The sequence below is a fragment of the Ammodytes marinus genome (assembly GCF_949987685.1).
Source record: "Ammodytes marinus genome assembly, chromosome: 13".
NCBI classification, from domain to species: domain Eukaryota; kingdom Metazoa; phylum Chordata; class Actinopteri; order Uranoscopiformes; family Ammodytidae; genus Ammodytes; species Ammodytes marinus.
The window spans coordinates 29781971-29796970 of NC_137217.1; the positions used below are offsets into that span (position 1 = coordinate 29781971).

Consider the following 15000-nt stretch of genomic DNA (forward strand, 5'->3'; position numbering starts at 1 on the left):
TGCTGTGTTTAGTTCGGTTGAAACAAACTCAGGTGCACTTCCACCTTCGGTGCGCATCTTTCAGACAGGTGTGAATACAGCAATCGCACTCGGGGGCGGACCAAACAAACGCTCCGAGACCCAGCTGAAGAGGTAGTCTCGATGCGCTTCAAAACGCACTCTGCTGCAGTTCGTTTGTGGTGTGAATTTGGCCGGACTCGATCCGACCCAATTGCAGGAAGCACTGCGCCTTTTCTTTCTTTTCTTTTTTAATAAATCGCCACCAGCTTCACATTATGGGAAAGTGTTGTTGTCGCCATTGTTAGGAAGATTAGTTGTGGTTTGACCGGGAGCCCCGAGCGAAAATATTACATTTGATAATGATGCGTGCGGATCAGCGATCAGATGGAGAGGAGCGTCTCCCGTAGCCTACAGTGCCAACAGGTTCACGCTGCGCTTTGCATGAAGTGTGTGTTTTTATTGTTCTTCCCAACGGGACCGTCAATACTGTCCCCGTGTCAGTTTGGTGCTGAACTGCGCCGAACTGACACCCAGCTGATACACAGCTTAATCAGCTGTGTTTCAGTTTGAGCCTATTCTTCACGCGAGTCGCGCGTCCAGCAGCAAAAATACAGTAAAAATTATGTTTCACATCGTAGGCTAGAAGCCACATAACGTGGCATTGTCATAGGGCTACATATTATAAACATATGAAACAACAATAATTAGATTTTTTTCTTCTTTATTTATAGGCTAGATGTAGGCATTTTTATTATTTTTAACCCCATATTATATCAATGATAAATTCGCAGTTTTTACTTCGTTCTTCCTGCTTCTCTCCACCCCAGAATGTCTGTCCAATGAATGAATGACCTTAGATCACGTGTGGTTTTGCTTCGTAATGCTGGTTCACTTGCAAAAGGGGCAATATGAAAGTGGACCACACCAAACAAAAAAATCCAAATTCTATTTGGTCTGGACCAAAGCAAGTGAACTAACGGACTTTCCATGTGTGAATACACCCTGAGACTCAAATGGTACGTGCTATACCCACTACACGACAGTTAGCATCCTCCTCATTTCTTTTTAATTTGAGTGGAAACATCTGGATTTTATTAGTGTTACAAATGATTAATTTCTCAGTCAATCGTTTGATTTATTAAAAATCTGAAAACTATAAAAGAATGCCTATCGCACTTTCTTGCATCCCAAAGTAGGTAATGTCATGAGTATAAATGAAGAAAATACTATTTTTACTACAATGTTAAGTTGTCACTACACAGGCGAGATGAAAGACATTAGTGGTTGTGTTGTGATGGCCTCACCTCTGTACTGCAGCAGACACAGAGGTTTGTTTATCTCAACGGTGAAGAAATCCAGAGAGCCATCCAGACGAGCCGCTACGATCCTGAAGAGAGAGGGACAGACATGGAGGGTCAGAGATCAGTACAGGCATGATTAAACTAACTGTAAAGAATGCATTTAAATTACAAAAAAACAAGCAAATGAAAAAGACATACATAAAAATGTTTGTAAAATAATAACAACGCTCTCTCTCATTCACACATACACACACACACACAAAAACTCACAACCATTATGCATGCGAGACACCAAAACACATTTTTGTATTGTCAAGACAGAATGAGTTTCAAGTTAGTTTGAACTATTTGCAACATATTGCAATACGTGTGTAGACATATCCCCCAAAATCTTGTTTTGAAATGGAATCAATTGTGTTTAGGTTGCAGTACATTCCCTCCATGAAAGAACAAATATTTGCCCCAAAAATATATTTAAATAAAAGCTAAACCAGATGATAAATGCATGTTTGTGTGTTATATTATTATTAACCTGTTGTTGAGGAAAGCTAGAGCTGTGATTCCAGACACTCCGTCTTCATTACTGCAGCGTAACGACCCTTCCACCGCATCCCACAACTGGAACCAAACGGGGAAAGTGTGAATTATTTTACATTTTAATTGATGTTTTAAATAGAATGACAGAGGTGAAGCTTCAGTATCTCTAACAAGCGAAAGCTCTTTTTTTATACAAGGCAAGGCAAGGCAAGTTTATTTATATAGCACAATTCAGACACAAGGCCACTCAAAGTGCTTTACAGGGGCAAGATTAAAATACATAAAACACATTATAAAACATTTAAAAGCGAATAAAATAAGCAAATAAAATAAAAATTGCAGGTTAAAATGGAAACAAAAAAGTATTCAGACTCGATTTAAAAGAACTGAGAATTGCAGCAGACCTCAAGTTTTCTGGGAGTTTGTTCCAGATTTTTGGTGCATAATAACTAAAAGCTGCTTCTCCTTGTTTACAAATGAAATGGCTTTTAGTAACTTTTAATTTATCAAAGGAATTCTCAATCCAGCAAATAAACATATAAAGGGCCAGGACAATACAAACTTTAAACCTCTGTCACAAAATCCTTCACCCTGCAATTCATATAGTTTCCAACATGTAGAATCATTGGCATAACTTTGTTATTCTCACACACCTCCAGTTTCCCGCTGCTCCTGCCTGCAGCGATCAGGTTTCCTCTGAGCTCCATGGCCCATACGGAGCTCTCCCAGTCGGCGGTGGCCTGCGTGCCCGCCGTCGAGCCTCTCTCCTGGGGTAAGAGCAGCGCGTTGTCCCCTAAGCTCGGTCGTCTCTGGAGCTGAGCGGCTGTGGGCGGCGACGACGAGGCCGACGAAGGAGAATGTGGGTATGTGGACTGCGACGGGGGCTCGTGCTCCATGTACGCTCGCTCCACCAAACCCCCAAAATCGAAGCCTTCCCTGGGGGGCGCGGGCGGGTGTGAGGGGGGCTGGGAGGTGAAGTTAGTGTCTATGAGAGGGGTTAGGTCGGGCTGGTCCGTGAAGAGACAGGGGCGGTTGGGAGGGGTGCGGCGTCTGGTTGGGAAGCCCTCCTCCTCTGACAGGCTGTCCCCGCTGATAGAGAGGCCGCGGGCGTCGGAGCACATACACTCTGGGTCTAACGTGGAGGTTACGTTGTCCCAACCGTCACGCTGCTCCCAGCAACCACTGCTGCTGCTGCGCCTCAGCCTGGAGAAAAAGTAAGAATGAAATATAATTTAGAATAACTCTGAACCAATAACTCTTAATATATTCATTCATACTCATGCCTGCACATCAAAAGGCCTTAAAATGTACATCCAGTTGACTGCATATTGCACATATTGTAAATATTTGTCCGTTACATTGCACTTTTCAATTTAATTTATTTAATTTTTACTTTCTATTGTATCTTTTTAAATACTTTTAAGTTTTTACTGTTTACCATTATCTTATTCTACTTTATTTTTTTATTATTATTGTTCCTATTGCCCCGTGGGTCAGAGACAAACGCCATTTCCATCCTTATGTATGCCGCCATATTTCAAGAATTTACAATAAAGTTGACTTGGAAGACGTCCCTGTCAAAAGCATTATAAAAAAATACAAGTTTTTAGTTGGATTCTCACTTGTGTTTTGGGATGACGGTCAAACAGTCTCCAGTCTGAGCGTCCCAAACCCGGATCTGTCCCGCCAGACAGCAGCTAGCCAGCAGCATCCCATCACTGGCCAGACACTCAATGTCCTGCAACAGACAGACAGACAGACAGACAGACAGACAGACAGACAGACAGACAGACAGACAGACAGACAGACACAGACAGACAGACAGACACAGACACAGACACACACACAGACAGACAGACAAACATACAGAGACACAGAGATACACACACAAACACAAAGTATATTTACATATAATTTGTGTAGCAGGTGACAGTTTATTTTGGCTCACACATCATTTTCAAATCAGTCGCGATAAACAATTGTCTATGTCGGTCCTTTCAAGAGTTCCTGCTTGCAATAAACCCATTCATGTCAAAGATAACTCACTATATTACTTTAAAAGTGAAAAAGACTTAGAGATAACGATGTCCTTGGCAAGTATGACTCACTATCAATATCAAAATCTATTTGTATTGTATGACTTATGGCTATAAGGAGAATGATCCTTCGGCCTTACTAAATGACCTTGTCCTTGCTTATTAAAGGCCCTATCTTGTCACTTAGTTCAGCAGATATGTGAATGAATTGTGCTTTCCATGATACAAACATGGGATTTGGAGATTAGAAGCCATAGTAACTACTACATAATTATGCATTACCTACTACTTTTTATAAATAGTTACTAAAAAAAAAAAAAAAAAAAAAACCTGGAAGTAATTTTTTATTTTTATTTCACCAGGAAGGTCCCATTGAGTTACAGTAACTCTTCTCATAATGCATAACTATGTAGAAGTTACACATTTATTTTTTTTAATTTAAAAAAATTAAAGAAAATAATAATCATTGGGGATATTATTATTGTTTTTTATAAAGGAAGAGTTTTCATCTTTAAAAAAAAAAAATGTAATGGCTCCCCTTTTATGACGTTTTAGCTCAGATTTTTTTGTGTACATTTTTGATCATTTCTGTAAAGTAAAATAAATGATTTGATTATTAAATGAACGGTTTCTATGACATAATATTATTATTATTCATTATTAGTGCTTCTCCATGTCCTCACCATACTGTGTCCCCTGAGCAGCAGAGGTGAGATCTCGCTGACGGGCGGCGAGTAACCGTAGTCGTCACATGGCAGGTCTCCTCGGCGACGGCGCCCGTGACTCACTCCGTTCTGTCCGTAGTTCCGTGGACAGAGAACGCGATAGAGACAGAAGAGAAGAAGAACCAGCAGGACGCCAGCAGCCAGACCCAGGGCTGCCACTCTGTAGAGACACAGAGGGGGGGGGAAGGGAGGGGCAAATTAAATACTATTTTCACCACAGCCTTCCTCACCTTTAAGATTTGTTCATATAAAAGGTGGATTCAGTGATTCTGGAGAGTGCTTTTTTCAAAATCACCTTTTGTGAAAATCAGTGAATATCTTCTCACGATCCAATACCTGTATTTACTGTGTGTGTGTGTGTGTGTGTGTGTGTGTGTGTGTGTGTGTGTGTGTGTGTGTGTGTGTGTGTGTGTGTGTGTGTGTGTGTGTGGGCAAAAAATCTGGTTATGATACACAGCCTAGGTTTTGTAAACCGGTATGTAAACAAAGGGGGCCACTGTAGCTAGAGCAACATACCCTTTTACACGTCTGTTCTAGAAATGAACCATTAACTGCAACATTTTTTTTTTACATTGTTTATTCCTGAATTTGGGTTCCTTAATTATGCATAAATTCCTCTGAAGTCACAATGGCTTCCTCATATTTCACTCAACTTTTGTATTACTCACTATTTGAATAATGCCACTATCCACCTGGCAAAGTGTGACGTGACATGACAAACTGTTCTAATACCGGCCGGGGAATGTGACATCACCGTGGGGATGAAACCTGCCAGAGGAGTGGGACCCACCAAGCCTGAAATACAAGTCCTTCAACCACACTGTTTGCTGCTCTGTTTAAAACTAAAACGCATCTTTTAAAACAACTCTACACAATACTGTACATACTGAACACTTAGAAGTATGGAGAATGTTGGGTCATTGGACAAAAAGACATTAAGGTGAAGAGTTATATTTCTGAGGTGTTGTCACTGTTATTAGACAAAACTGACAGTTGAGAAAAAACTGGAAAGATAGCATCACAAAGGAATCTGACCAGACACAAAGCAGGGATGTTGTTTTTTGAAATGTTTTGAAATTTTTGACGTCACGATGACTGAGAATAAAGGGTTATCTTTACGGGTGTATGAGCTTTGTGTATTTGGTTTCTTTGTGCTTGTAGCTAGTATTTTTGATTTGATTGATTGAAACCTTTATTTATTCAAACTCGAAAGGCATTGAGGTTCCCCTCATTTACAACGCCGACGAGCGCACACAACACAACAACAACAATAACAACAGAGTGACAGAATAAAACAGAGAAACACAAAATCCTAGCAAGATAAAAAAGATCAAAAGAAATAAAAAATTACAATAAAAGAGCTTAAAAAATTAATTCAGTTAAAACAAATGCAGTGGTGATAGTGAAAATCAGAAATCATAGATTTAAAAGAAGAAAAAGTGGGGAGAATGGTCATATTGAAGTTGCTCTGAAGGGCATTCCAAGAGGTGGGGGCACTATAGCTAAAAGCAGTTGTTCCCAACTTAGAGTGAACTCTAGGAACCTTTAAAAGCAGCAGCTCACTGGATCGGGTATTAAAAGACTGAGAGTTCCAGTCGAGCATAGCTGATAAATAAGGTGGCTGTTTACCAATTAAGGATTTAAAGATAAATAAAAACCAATGTAACTCATGTATGATGTAATACAATTATGAACCAATACAATTCTTAGGTCATCGGTTGTAATAACATTATTGGCTGCTACAGGGCTCACACACTGTCAGAATAACACATAATAATCTCAATTTGAGTTCATAGACTCAGAAAAAGCAAATGTATTAGGCTTTTTGGCAACCTGTCAAACCTCAATCCTTTGTGTAAAAACTTAAAAAAAAGAGTTGAAAAAGAGTGGATGACAGGTGCAGCGAAACTAAAGGAAAAACTCCCGCACACCGTCATGTTTCTCGATGATAATAATTTATTAGAAATGAGCATTACAAATACATATATCTCATGTATTTGCTGAAGAAAACCCTCAAAATCACCACGTTTACATATAGTTTTTTAGCAGCAAAAATGTTTGTGTGCCAGTTGTTCCAAAACATTGGGAACACAAAGAACCTAGTACTTCATTACTAACAGATGCAGCTCCCACTATTGGCTCACTACTAACTTTAATGGAACATCTGGTTTATGTACCGATCACAGAAATGACACAATGTCTCCGTACCGGAATATGTTAGAAAAAGGGCTACTGATCAATATCTCATAAAGAGTTAGAGTGTGGGTTAGTCCTAAAACAGGTTTATATTGGGGCAATTATGAACTGCTTAACCTGTATCGACTGATCGACCAACACATACATGATGCAGGAGGCAGGAAAGAGGAAAGAAAAATTGGCATGAGGAAATGCGATAAGAAGGGTGAAACTAAATATAATTTCCATTATTGATTATGTTTATGATAATTATTATTAATAATGAATAATTTTGGCTGATCAACAAAAAAAAGTATAAACAAAGCTCTCAGAAACAAGAGCTCTGTATTTAAAAAGAAAAGTAAATAGTAGTTTATGTTCTCTAATGCAATTAGTCTCAAACAGAAGAAAAACCTTGTCAATGTTTGACAGAATTTAAATCAAAAAGTTAGAAACCATTGGAAACGTCGAGCTCCAGAACTTTTCATGTCACACACACACACACACACACACACAACCCCCCCCCCCCTCCTCATTTGAATGAACATGAACACATACTGACAGAAACACTGGAACAAACAAATCTAAATGCTAATGCAGGAGGAAGTTAGAGCAGCTGATGATGCATTCACCCAGACAGTCATACATCCTCAAAGAAAGTTGGTTTTGCAGAAGAAAAAGCACTGAATATGATTATATGGCTCATTTGGAGTTTGAAATAGGTTGTGTGCATTTTTCAAAACATTTTCAACACATCAAGGCTCCATAAAATATTCCTATTCCAGAAATAGGTGGTAGTCATATGTGCACCATAGCTAGCAAAATGCCCGTTTACAGAGACTAGGCTGTGTAGGCTTTTTGTTCAGCACACACAGTACGGACGTGTCAACACATCAAGGCTCTGTGAGTGTCCATTGCTTGTTTGTTTAGTTGCAAGCCAAGATCTCTTCTCGTGATTACAAAAACAAATCCATCCCTGTCGGTGTCCTTACAAACCTGTTGTGAATGGGGTTGTAACAGCATGGCATTCACCTTTATCACAGTGGCCTTCTCTCTGTCAGGGTCATCCAAACACGCTCTCTCTTCCCCCTTGCTGTGAAGGTCTCTTGACCCTGACTCTCTCTCTCTTCAGCTGATAACATTTCCTATCTCTCTCTCTCTCTCTCTCTCTCTCTCTCTCTCTCTCTCTCTATCGGGCAAAGATGAAACAAAATACTTCAATGTTTTCGCTAAGCAGGCAAGGTGACAAGGCAGCAACAACAACACGAGAAAGAGACTTTGAACTTTACAACTTTTTTCTTGCACTGAAGGCACCATATATATCAGCAATGCATTTTAGAAACTACGGTCAACGCATGATGTTGCGTGTGTTTGAAAGCTAAGATGTAAGTTACTTCCCAAGTTGAATTTTTCTGTTCTGAAAAGGAACAAAAAATTAAAGGAAAACGGCATGTTGCTAGCTACGTTGTGCGCCCCCTTTGTATTTAAACACAATATGTTTACATGCCTGTTTAAAGAGCCTATAGGCTGTAGTGTGTATTAGTACTTGAATCGTTTTTCTTTTCATGAGGAGTTATTCACTGATTTGGACAAGCTTTCTCCAGAATCGCCGACTTCACCTTTAACTGATCGTATTAATTGATCAAAAGTCTTCTTAAGCTAGAGAACATAATTAATGCATTTAACCCACTGACATGTTTAATTCCTCTGCTCCAGTTGAGAGAGTTTACAGGATTAACTGTTTAAAGTTTCCACTGTTACATCACATATAAAGCAGCCAGGCGGGCCGGTCCCGTCAGGGGAGGGAGAGAGAGACAATACGCACCAAAGGCTGAGAAAACAAACCAACCTCCCTCTTTCTCTCTCTTCTTTCCCACGGAGAGAACAACAATGAATGCAGTGACACCTGACACAGTGCACACTATGCATCCATGAGTCTCATTCATCTCATGTTTTACTTTACAAGTAAAAAGTCAATTAACATTAACATGTTTTCCTGATTGAATACACATTTCATTTTTTTCCAATTATTTAAAGGTAGAGTACGTGACTCTGGTGAATGCTTTTTGTCAACATCAGTGACCCACTACCTGTCCATACTGTTTCATCACTGAAAACACAATCTGGTGTTAATACACTGTAAACTGGCATGTAAACAAAGGGGGCCCACCATAGCTAGAAACATGCCTATTTAACACTAGTGCACTGCACACACACACACACACACACACACACACACACACACACACACACACACACACACACACACACACACACACACACACACACACACACACACACACACACACACACACACACACACACACACACACACACACACACACACACACACACACACACACACACACACACACACACACACACACACACACACACACACACACACACACACACACAGACAGACAGGTAGAGGATTGTGAGAAGATATTTACTTATTTCGACAAAAGATATTTTTGATAACACGCATTCTCCAGAATCGCTGACTGCACCTTTAAGTGCTATATCAATAAATTAAATATCCACGCTCCAGAGTTGACCTCAAATCTGTGTTACATAGTGTGACAGAATCTACGTGACCTTTACCTCAGAAACCTTTGGCTTCTATTCTCCCTGCTCAGCCTTCAGGTGAAGAATACTGCAGGAGGGACTCAAGCTAACGTTACTCAAGCTAACGTTTCAATGTCCACCGCGCAATCAGTTCAATGACACTCTGGGAGGGGAAAGTCCCAAGGCCAAGGACGCAAAACAGCTGTGTCCACTACTTACAGTATCATGGGTGGGCGTTTTTTTTTTTTTTTAAACTAGGTGCAGATTCACAATATTTTTTTTTTTTTTTTTGTCAAATTGATTAAATCACGGCAGTTTTATAAAAAATATAAACATAAAAGGTAGTATGGACATGTTTTCCTTTCTACATTGTTTTGATCTGTGTATAAAAAGGCCTGATTATTCCATATAATTAATTTGCAAATGAATGTTGTAGGACAATAAAACATGGTGACGCCGAAGAGGTTGAAAGATTTTATAGGTTCTTTACAAACTAGATAAACTCAACACTAGTTTATGTAACTGACCAAATCAAATGTAACAGTAGAAATAATGGCATTGTGCAGGGGACTGCAGATGAAAAATATCCTTTTGGGTAATTCTGGCATTTTTAACCCATGTTTTGTATTTTATTAATTTGCACTGTCCCCTTCTTAAATAAACTGAATTGAATTTTAGCCTAGTCTACATCCAACTCTGACTTTGTTTACATGCAGAAGAGACCAAAACGCCAATAAGGTAATTACTCTAAAACCACATTTACATACAGCTGGTGGGTGATCAGATTACTCCCGTTACCTGTTGAATATTTTATTAGATATTTTCCAAGTGCTGACGTGTTAAGTGCTGTAGAAATATGACACTACAGTGTGACAGTTTGGAGCCCTCGTAAGAGAGGGGGCACACTTTACTATATGGTTGCAGACAGTGTTACTTTGAGCAGGTATTTAATAGACTCCTGTTGAGCTGGTAAAACTGACGTATTCAGCTCAACTGGTTTAGACTCTTCACATTCAGGTGGAAATAGGTGTGTGTGTGTGTGTGTGTGTGTGTGTGTGTGTGTGTGTGTGTGTGTGTGTGTGTGTGTGTGTGTGTGTGTGTGATCTTTGTGAGGACGAGTTTTATCTTTTAACCATCAATCAAGTGAGGACATATTCCCCGGTCCTCACTTCGTCAAAGGCCTGTTTAAGGTCAGGGGCTAGGTAGGGAATGCATTATGTTAATGAGAGTCCTCACAAGTATAGCCGTACAAACGTGTGTGAGAGTGAGTGAGTGAGTGAGTGAGTGAGTGAGTGAGTGAGTGAGTGAGTGAGTGAGTGAGTGAGTGAGTGAGTGAGTGAGTGAGTGAGTGAGTGAGTGAGTGAGTGAGTGAGTGAGTGAGTGAGTGAGTGAGTGAGTGAGTGAGTGAGTGAGTGAGAGAGAGAGAGAGATTGTGTTTGTCTTGTACTAACTTGTATAGTGTGAGGTCCGTCTGTAGATCTACGGGGACTCTGGGGATGATGGGTGGAGGCGGGTGTCTGGTGTCCTGAGGGTGCCGCGTCTCTATCGCGTCCTGCGGGCTCAGGTGAACCGTGACGGGGATGACCGGCAGAATGCTGATGTACCTGGAAATCAATATAGTTAAGTTAAGTTACATTTAATAGTCAATTTACACAAGGCACATTGAACTGTGTCTTTTCACATATCCCCCTCTCAATCATCTCAGGTTACCACACTTCAGAGGGGGTCAGAGCGCAGGTTCAGCCATAGTACAGCCAGCGCCCCTAGAGAAGTTAGGGGTTAAGTGTCTTGCTCAAGGACACAATGGTAGAGATGGTGGGCACCGTAGACGTAATACCAGTCACCACTAGTTTTACTACAAACCCTCTTCCTCTAGTCTAGGCCATTCTACCACCCAATCAAAGTTTATCTATATAGCGCCTTTGTGTGTGTGTGTGTGTGTGCGCGTGTGTGTGTGTGTGTGTGTGTGTGTGTGTGCGTGCGTGCGTGCGCGTGTGTGTGTATAAACCAAAACTGGCTAAAGCTACTTTATGATAGGGACGTAAACACACTTTGAGCAATCAGCAAAGTGTTAGTATGATAGTCGTAGGTGTGAGGTTTTGTCCAGTCATCCATAATTGATGGCATTGCTAATGTGAAAGTATAATCTGTTCCTGCCCCTCCCACCTGTCATTATGGATAAAGCACGTGGGTAAATTATAGCTCTGGGTAATTGTTGAGGTATAAAAGGAAAAAATGTAAACTGGTAAGTGGCTTGTAGAGTCATTATCTGTATGAAAGAGCTGTCATAATTTAAGGTGTATGGCCTTTTGCTTTCAACAGAGTGCTATTGGTCTATTGTCATTCGTCATACAAATCCTATAATATAATTTTTTTTATATAGAAATGTATTTAACCCTTTGCTAGACAGTCTTTGAAATACTCAGAATTAAAAAAAAAAAAAATAGTTTTGTAACTTTCTCCAAGTTTTCTATTTCTTTGCAAATCAAGGTCAATGAAGTAACCATATATAGTCCCTTCTTGATTTAGGGGAAAACGTTTTTCCCGTATAAATAAAAAGTCCACAGGGTCTATTCCCCTCATTGAGAGCCAATTTTTGTCAACATTTTTGTCTACTGAAGTTAACCTATATATATTGCGTAGCCCCAGAAAGGGTTATGGGTTCCTCAATCATTTTATCGAAGCAATTTCTGAGTTTGTCAAAAATAAACGCAAAGGAAAAGAAAATAATAAAAATTCCGATTCTGCACGCTGACTTTACCTCTTGGCCAGTGTGATGTTGTAGTAGCTGAACAGCGAGGGCCAGTGTCTGAATGAGAGCCTCCTCCAGCCCTCCTCGTCCTCCGCGCCCCATGTGATCTGTGGGACAGAGGGAGAGGGAGGGGCCTGGGGTACAGGAGGGGGACCGGCCCGCGCTGAGCCCTGGTGCCCCTGGGACTGGTTCTCTGGGACGGGAGTCGGCTCAGGTTGGGCTGGGTGGTGGTGGAGGCTTAAGGTGCTGGTGGGGTCTCCTCCTCTGAACACAGGGGCCACCACACCCAGCCCGCCCCCCCCAGGGTCTCCCAGGGGGCTCTGCTCAGACACCTGGGCCGCCAGGTAGGTCCGTATGCCGGCCGGGTCCGTGTAGACCAGGATGCCGATCCAGATCACCGTGCCAACCTGAGGATGAAGTGAATATGGGATAATGAATGGGTTCCTACAGCTTAAAGGTGCACTATGTAACTTTGGGTGTGTCAGAGAAGTGAACATTTTCTCATAACTGAATAAACAAACTTTCTTTGGATCCCTTTTTGAAGGCAGAAAGGGACCTTAAAAGTGACTGTTTCACTGGTTTTGATTGATGCAGGGCCGACAGTTTTAATATTAAGAATGACAAATTAAACTAATTTTTTTAAACTAACTGCAGGCTACCAAACTGCACAAGTGACATTTAAAAAAAATAGTTAAAAAAAACATAAAATAATTTTCAGACAGCCGACTCTACATAACATAACACAAGTCCTTCTCCTCACCATGATAATACGTTGAGCGAGTCGCGTGCGTGCCAGGAAGTAGACGACGCGCAGCCTCTTGGGCAGCCGGAGGTTCCTGAACGCGGGCGTCTGCAGGGTGATGGTGTGGGGGGAGGGTCTGGGGGGAGGGGGCGCCTCACGGGGGCGCAGCGGCCCGGGCTTAGGGGGCGGCAGACCGGCCTCAGCAGGCAGGCGCCGGTTCAAGTCCGCCAGCTGAGGAGAGAGAGAGGTGATGTTTTCTAAAGATTATTTTTATGCATTTGTTTCAAGCTTTATTAGATAGAACAGAGTTGAAGTGGGGAGACAGAGAGAGGGGGGATGACCTGCAGTAAAGGTCCAAGGGTAGGATTTGAACCCGCGACCACTGCAACGAAGGCCGGAGCCAATATGGTACACGTTCTATCCACTACACCAAAAAAAGAAAGGTGAACCCCGCCCCTCCACATTCAATGGAAAGACTCTAGTGATGAAATTATCACATTTTACAAATAGCACAAGGATTAAGGATTTAAGGGTATGAATGTAAATGTATATTCTGTACTTAAAGTCTAATGCCTATTTACCTAGCCACTGAGCTAAACACTCATGTAAGGTCTCAGTATGTGTATGACTGGAAAAGTACAAATGGTAGACCGCAGAGAGGTTTTAAATAATGTGGGAAAACAGTAATCTGAAAACTATGTGGTAAATGTGTGTGGGCCTGTATGACCTCCTGTATATATCTGCCTATGACAAAGGGCTTGTGTGTGTGTGTCAGCCACCAGTTGGTATGTTTACACTTGAAAATGTCGAATTGATTAACTGATCTGTGCCACTGTTTGTTAAGAGTAAATACAGGAAGACTTTAAAAGTTTGGGTAAAAAATTGCTTCCTGTTGAGTTTACTTTAAAGGTGCAGTGTGTAATATGACATCATCAAGAAAGTTCTACAAAGTTCTAGAATGCAACACTCCCTGGGTAACCCCAACCCTTTCGAATAATAACAGAAGCTACAGTGGCCTTCAAGGACAAGAACAATTCTAAATTTTAAACAATGCACCTGATGACATTCCAACTATGACACTTTCAAGATGGCGGCACTAGGACTTGGTCCAAAATATGCAGAAATATGGACATATATGAGACCCTTTCTAAGGGAAAAAATTATAATTCAAAAAAAAAATTCAGCTATTATGCACTAAATTAAATGTACTTATGGATATTATAATTACTTTCTACAAAATCTGCTAGGAAATAAAACCCAAAATTCTACACACTGCACGTTTAATGAATTAAAAAGTTTTTAACTCTGGCTTTATCCAACATCTAGATTTTTGGTTTTTGAAGGGAGGCAAATATACACAGAATGAGTTAGATAGTGCCAAATGTGGATAGTTATTAAAACATTTCTGAAAACTGTAATACAAAAAGTAATTGTTTTAATCAAACTAAAGTAAAAAATCAACTGGCAAAATGTCATGATAATATATTTAAGTAAAAAAATATACCCTATCTCCTAGCATCTCACTTTAAAATGTAAAATCATGATTTTTGTTTAAAAAGGGACAGACTTGAGTTTTCAGTGTTTTTAAAAGAGTGCGACTTCTCACCTCCATTCGCCTGATGTCGATGGATAGAACTGTGGTGAAGAAGAACATCTGGAGGAAGAAATCCGACACCAAACCCACAACAGCAAACAGACAAAACTCCTGCAACACACACACAGTCAAATGTATTTCTAGAAGGGGAACCATCAGACCAGCAAATGTTAAAAGAATACTTCACCCATACGGAACCAGCGTTCTATCATTACAAAATAACTATCATAATATAATGAATGAGGTTTTTCTTCCCTCAGTCTTCCCTTAGTCTTCCCTTGGCCCAGCTGTCCTGTTAATCCTAACCCTTACAGTGATGTCACAAGAAGGAAACTGTAGGGTTAGACAGTGAGACCATAAAACACTCTTTCTGCCTTTTCTCAGGCTAAGGTGATCCAATTTCAATTTTTTCTGCACATTTATACTAAATAGGATCTCCGAGTTCAATACACCTTCATATTCCAACCGGTGAAGTAGGCCTTTAATAATAATAGTATATTTTATTTACTGGTGCCTTTCTGGACACTCAAGGTCAGTCAAGGTACAGTAAAAACAGGATCAAATCAATAC

At 40.6% G+C, this 15000-nt stretch overlaps 1 protein-coding gene across 1 annotated transcript in view; it reads right to left on the reverse strand.

Annotated features, from left to right (window-relative positions):
• The window catches only part of scap (SREBF chaperone), a 47124-nt gene that overhangs the window by 2872 nt on the left and 29252 nt on the right, over window positions 1-15000 (reverse strand). The window contains exons 11-19 of the mRNA XM_080039660.1: window positions 14443-14541; window positions 12855-13067; window positions 12104-12501; window positions 10794-10946; window positions 4558-4759; window positions 3461-3576; window positions 2492-3041; window positions 1834-1919; window positions 1261-1387 (exon numbers count right to left, since the gene is read on the reverse strand). Of these exons, the coding sequence (XP_079895786.1) occupies window positions 1261-1387; window positions 1834-1919; window positions 2492-3041; window positions 3461-3576; window positions 4558-4759; window positions 10794-10946; window positions 12104-12501; window positions 12855-13067; window positions 14443-14541 (1944 nt within the window). The remainder of the gene's footprint in view (window positions 1-1260; window positions 1388-1833; window positions 1920-2491; window positions 3042-3460; window positions 3577-4557; window positions 4760-10793; window positions 10947-12103; window positions 12502-12854; window positions 13068-14442; window positions 14542-15000) is intronic.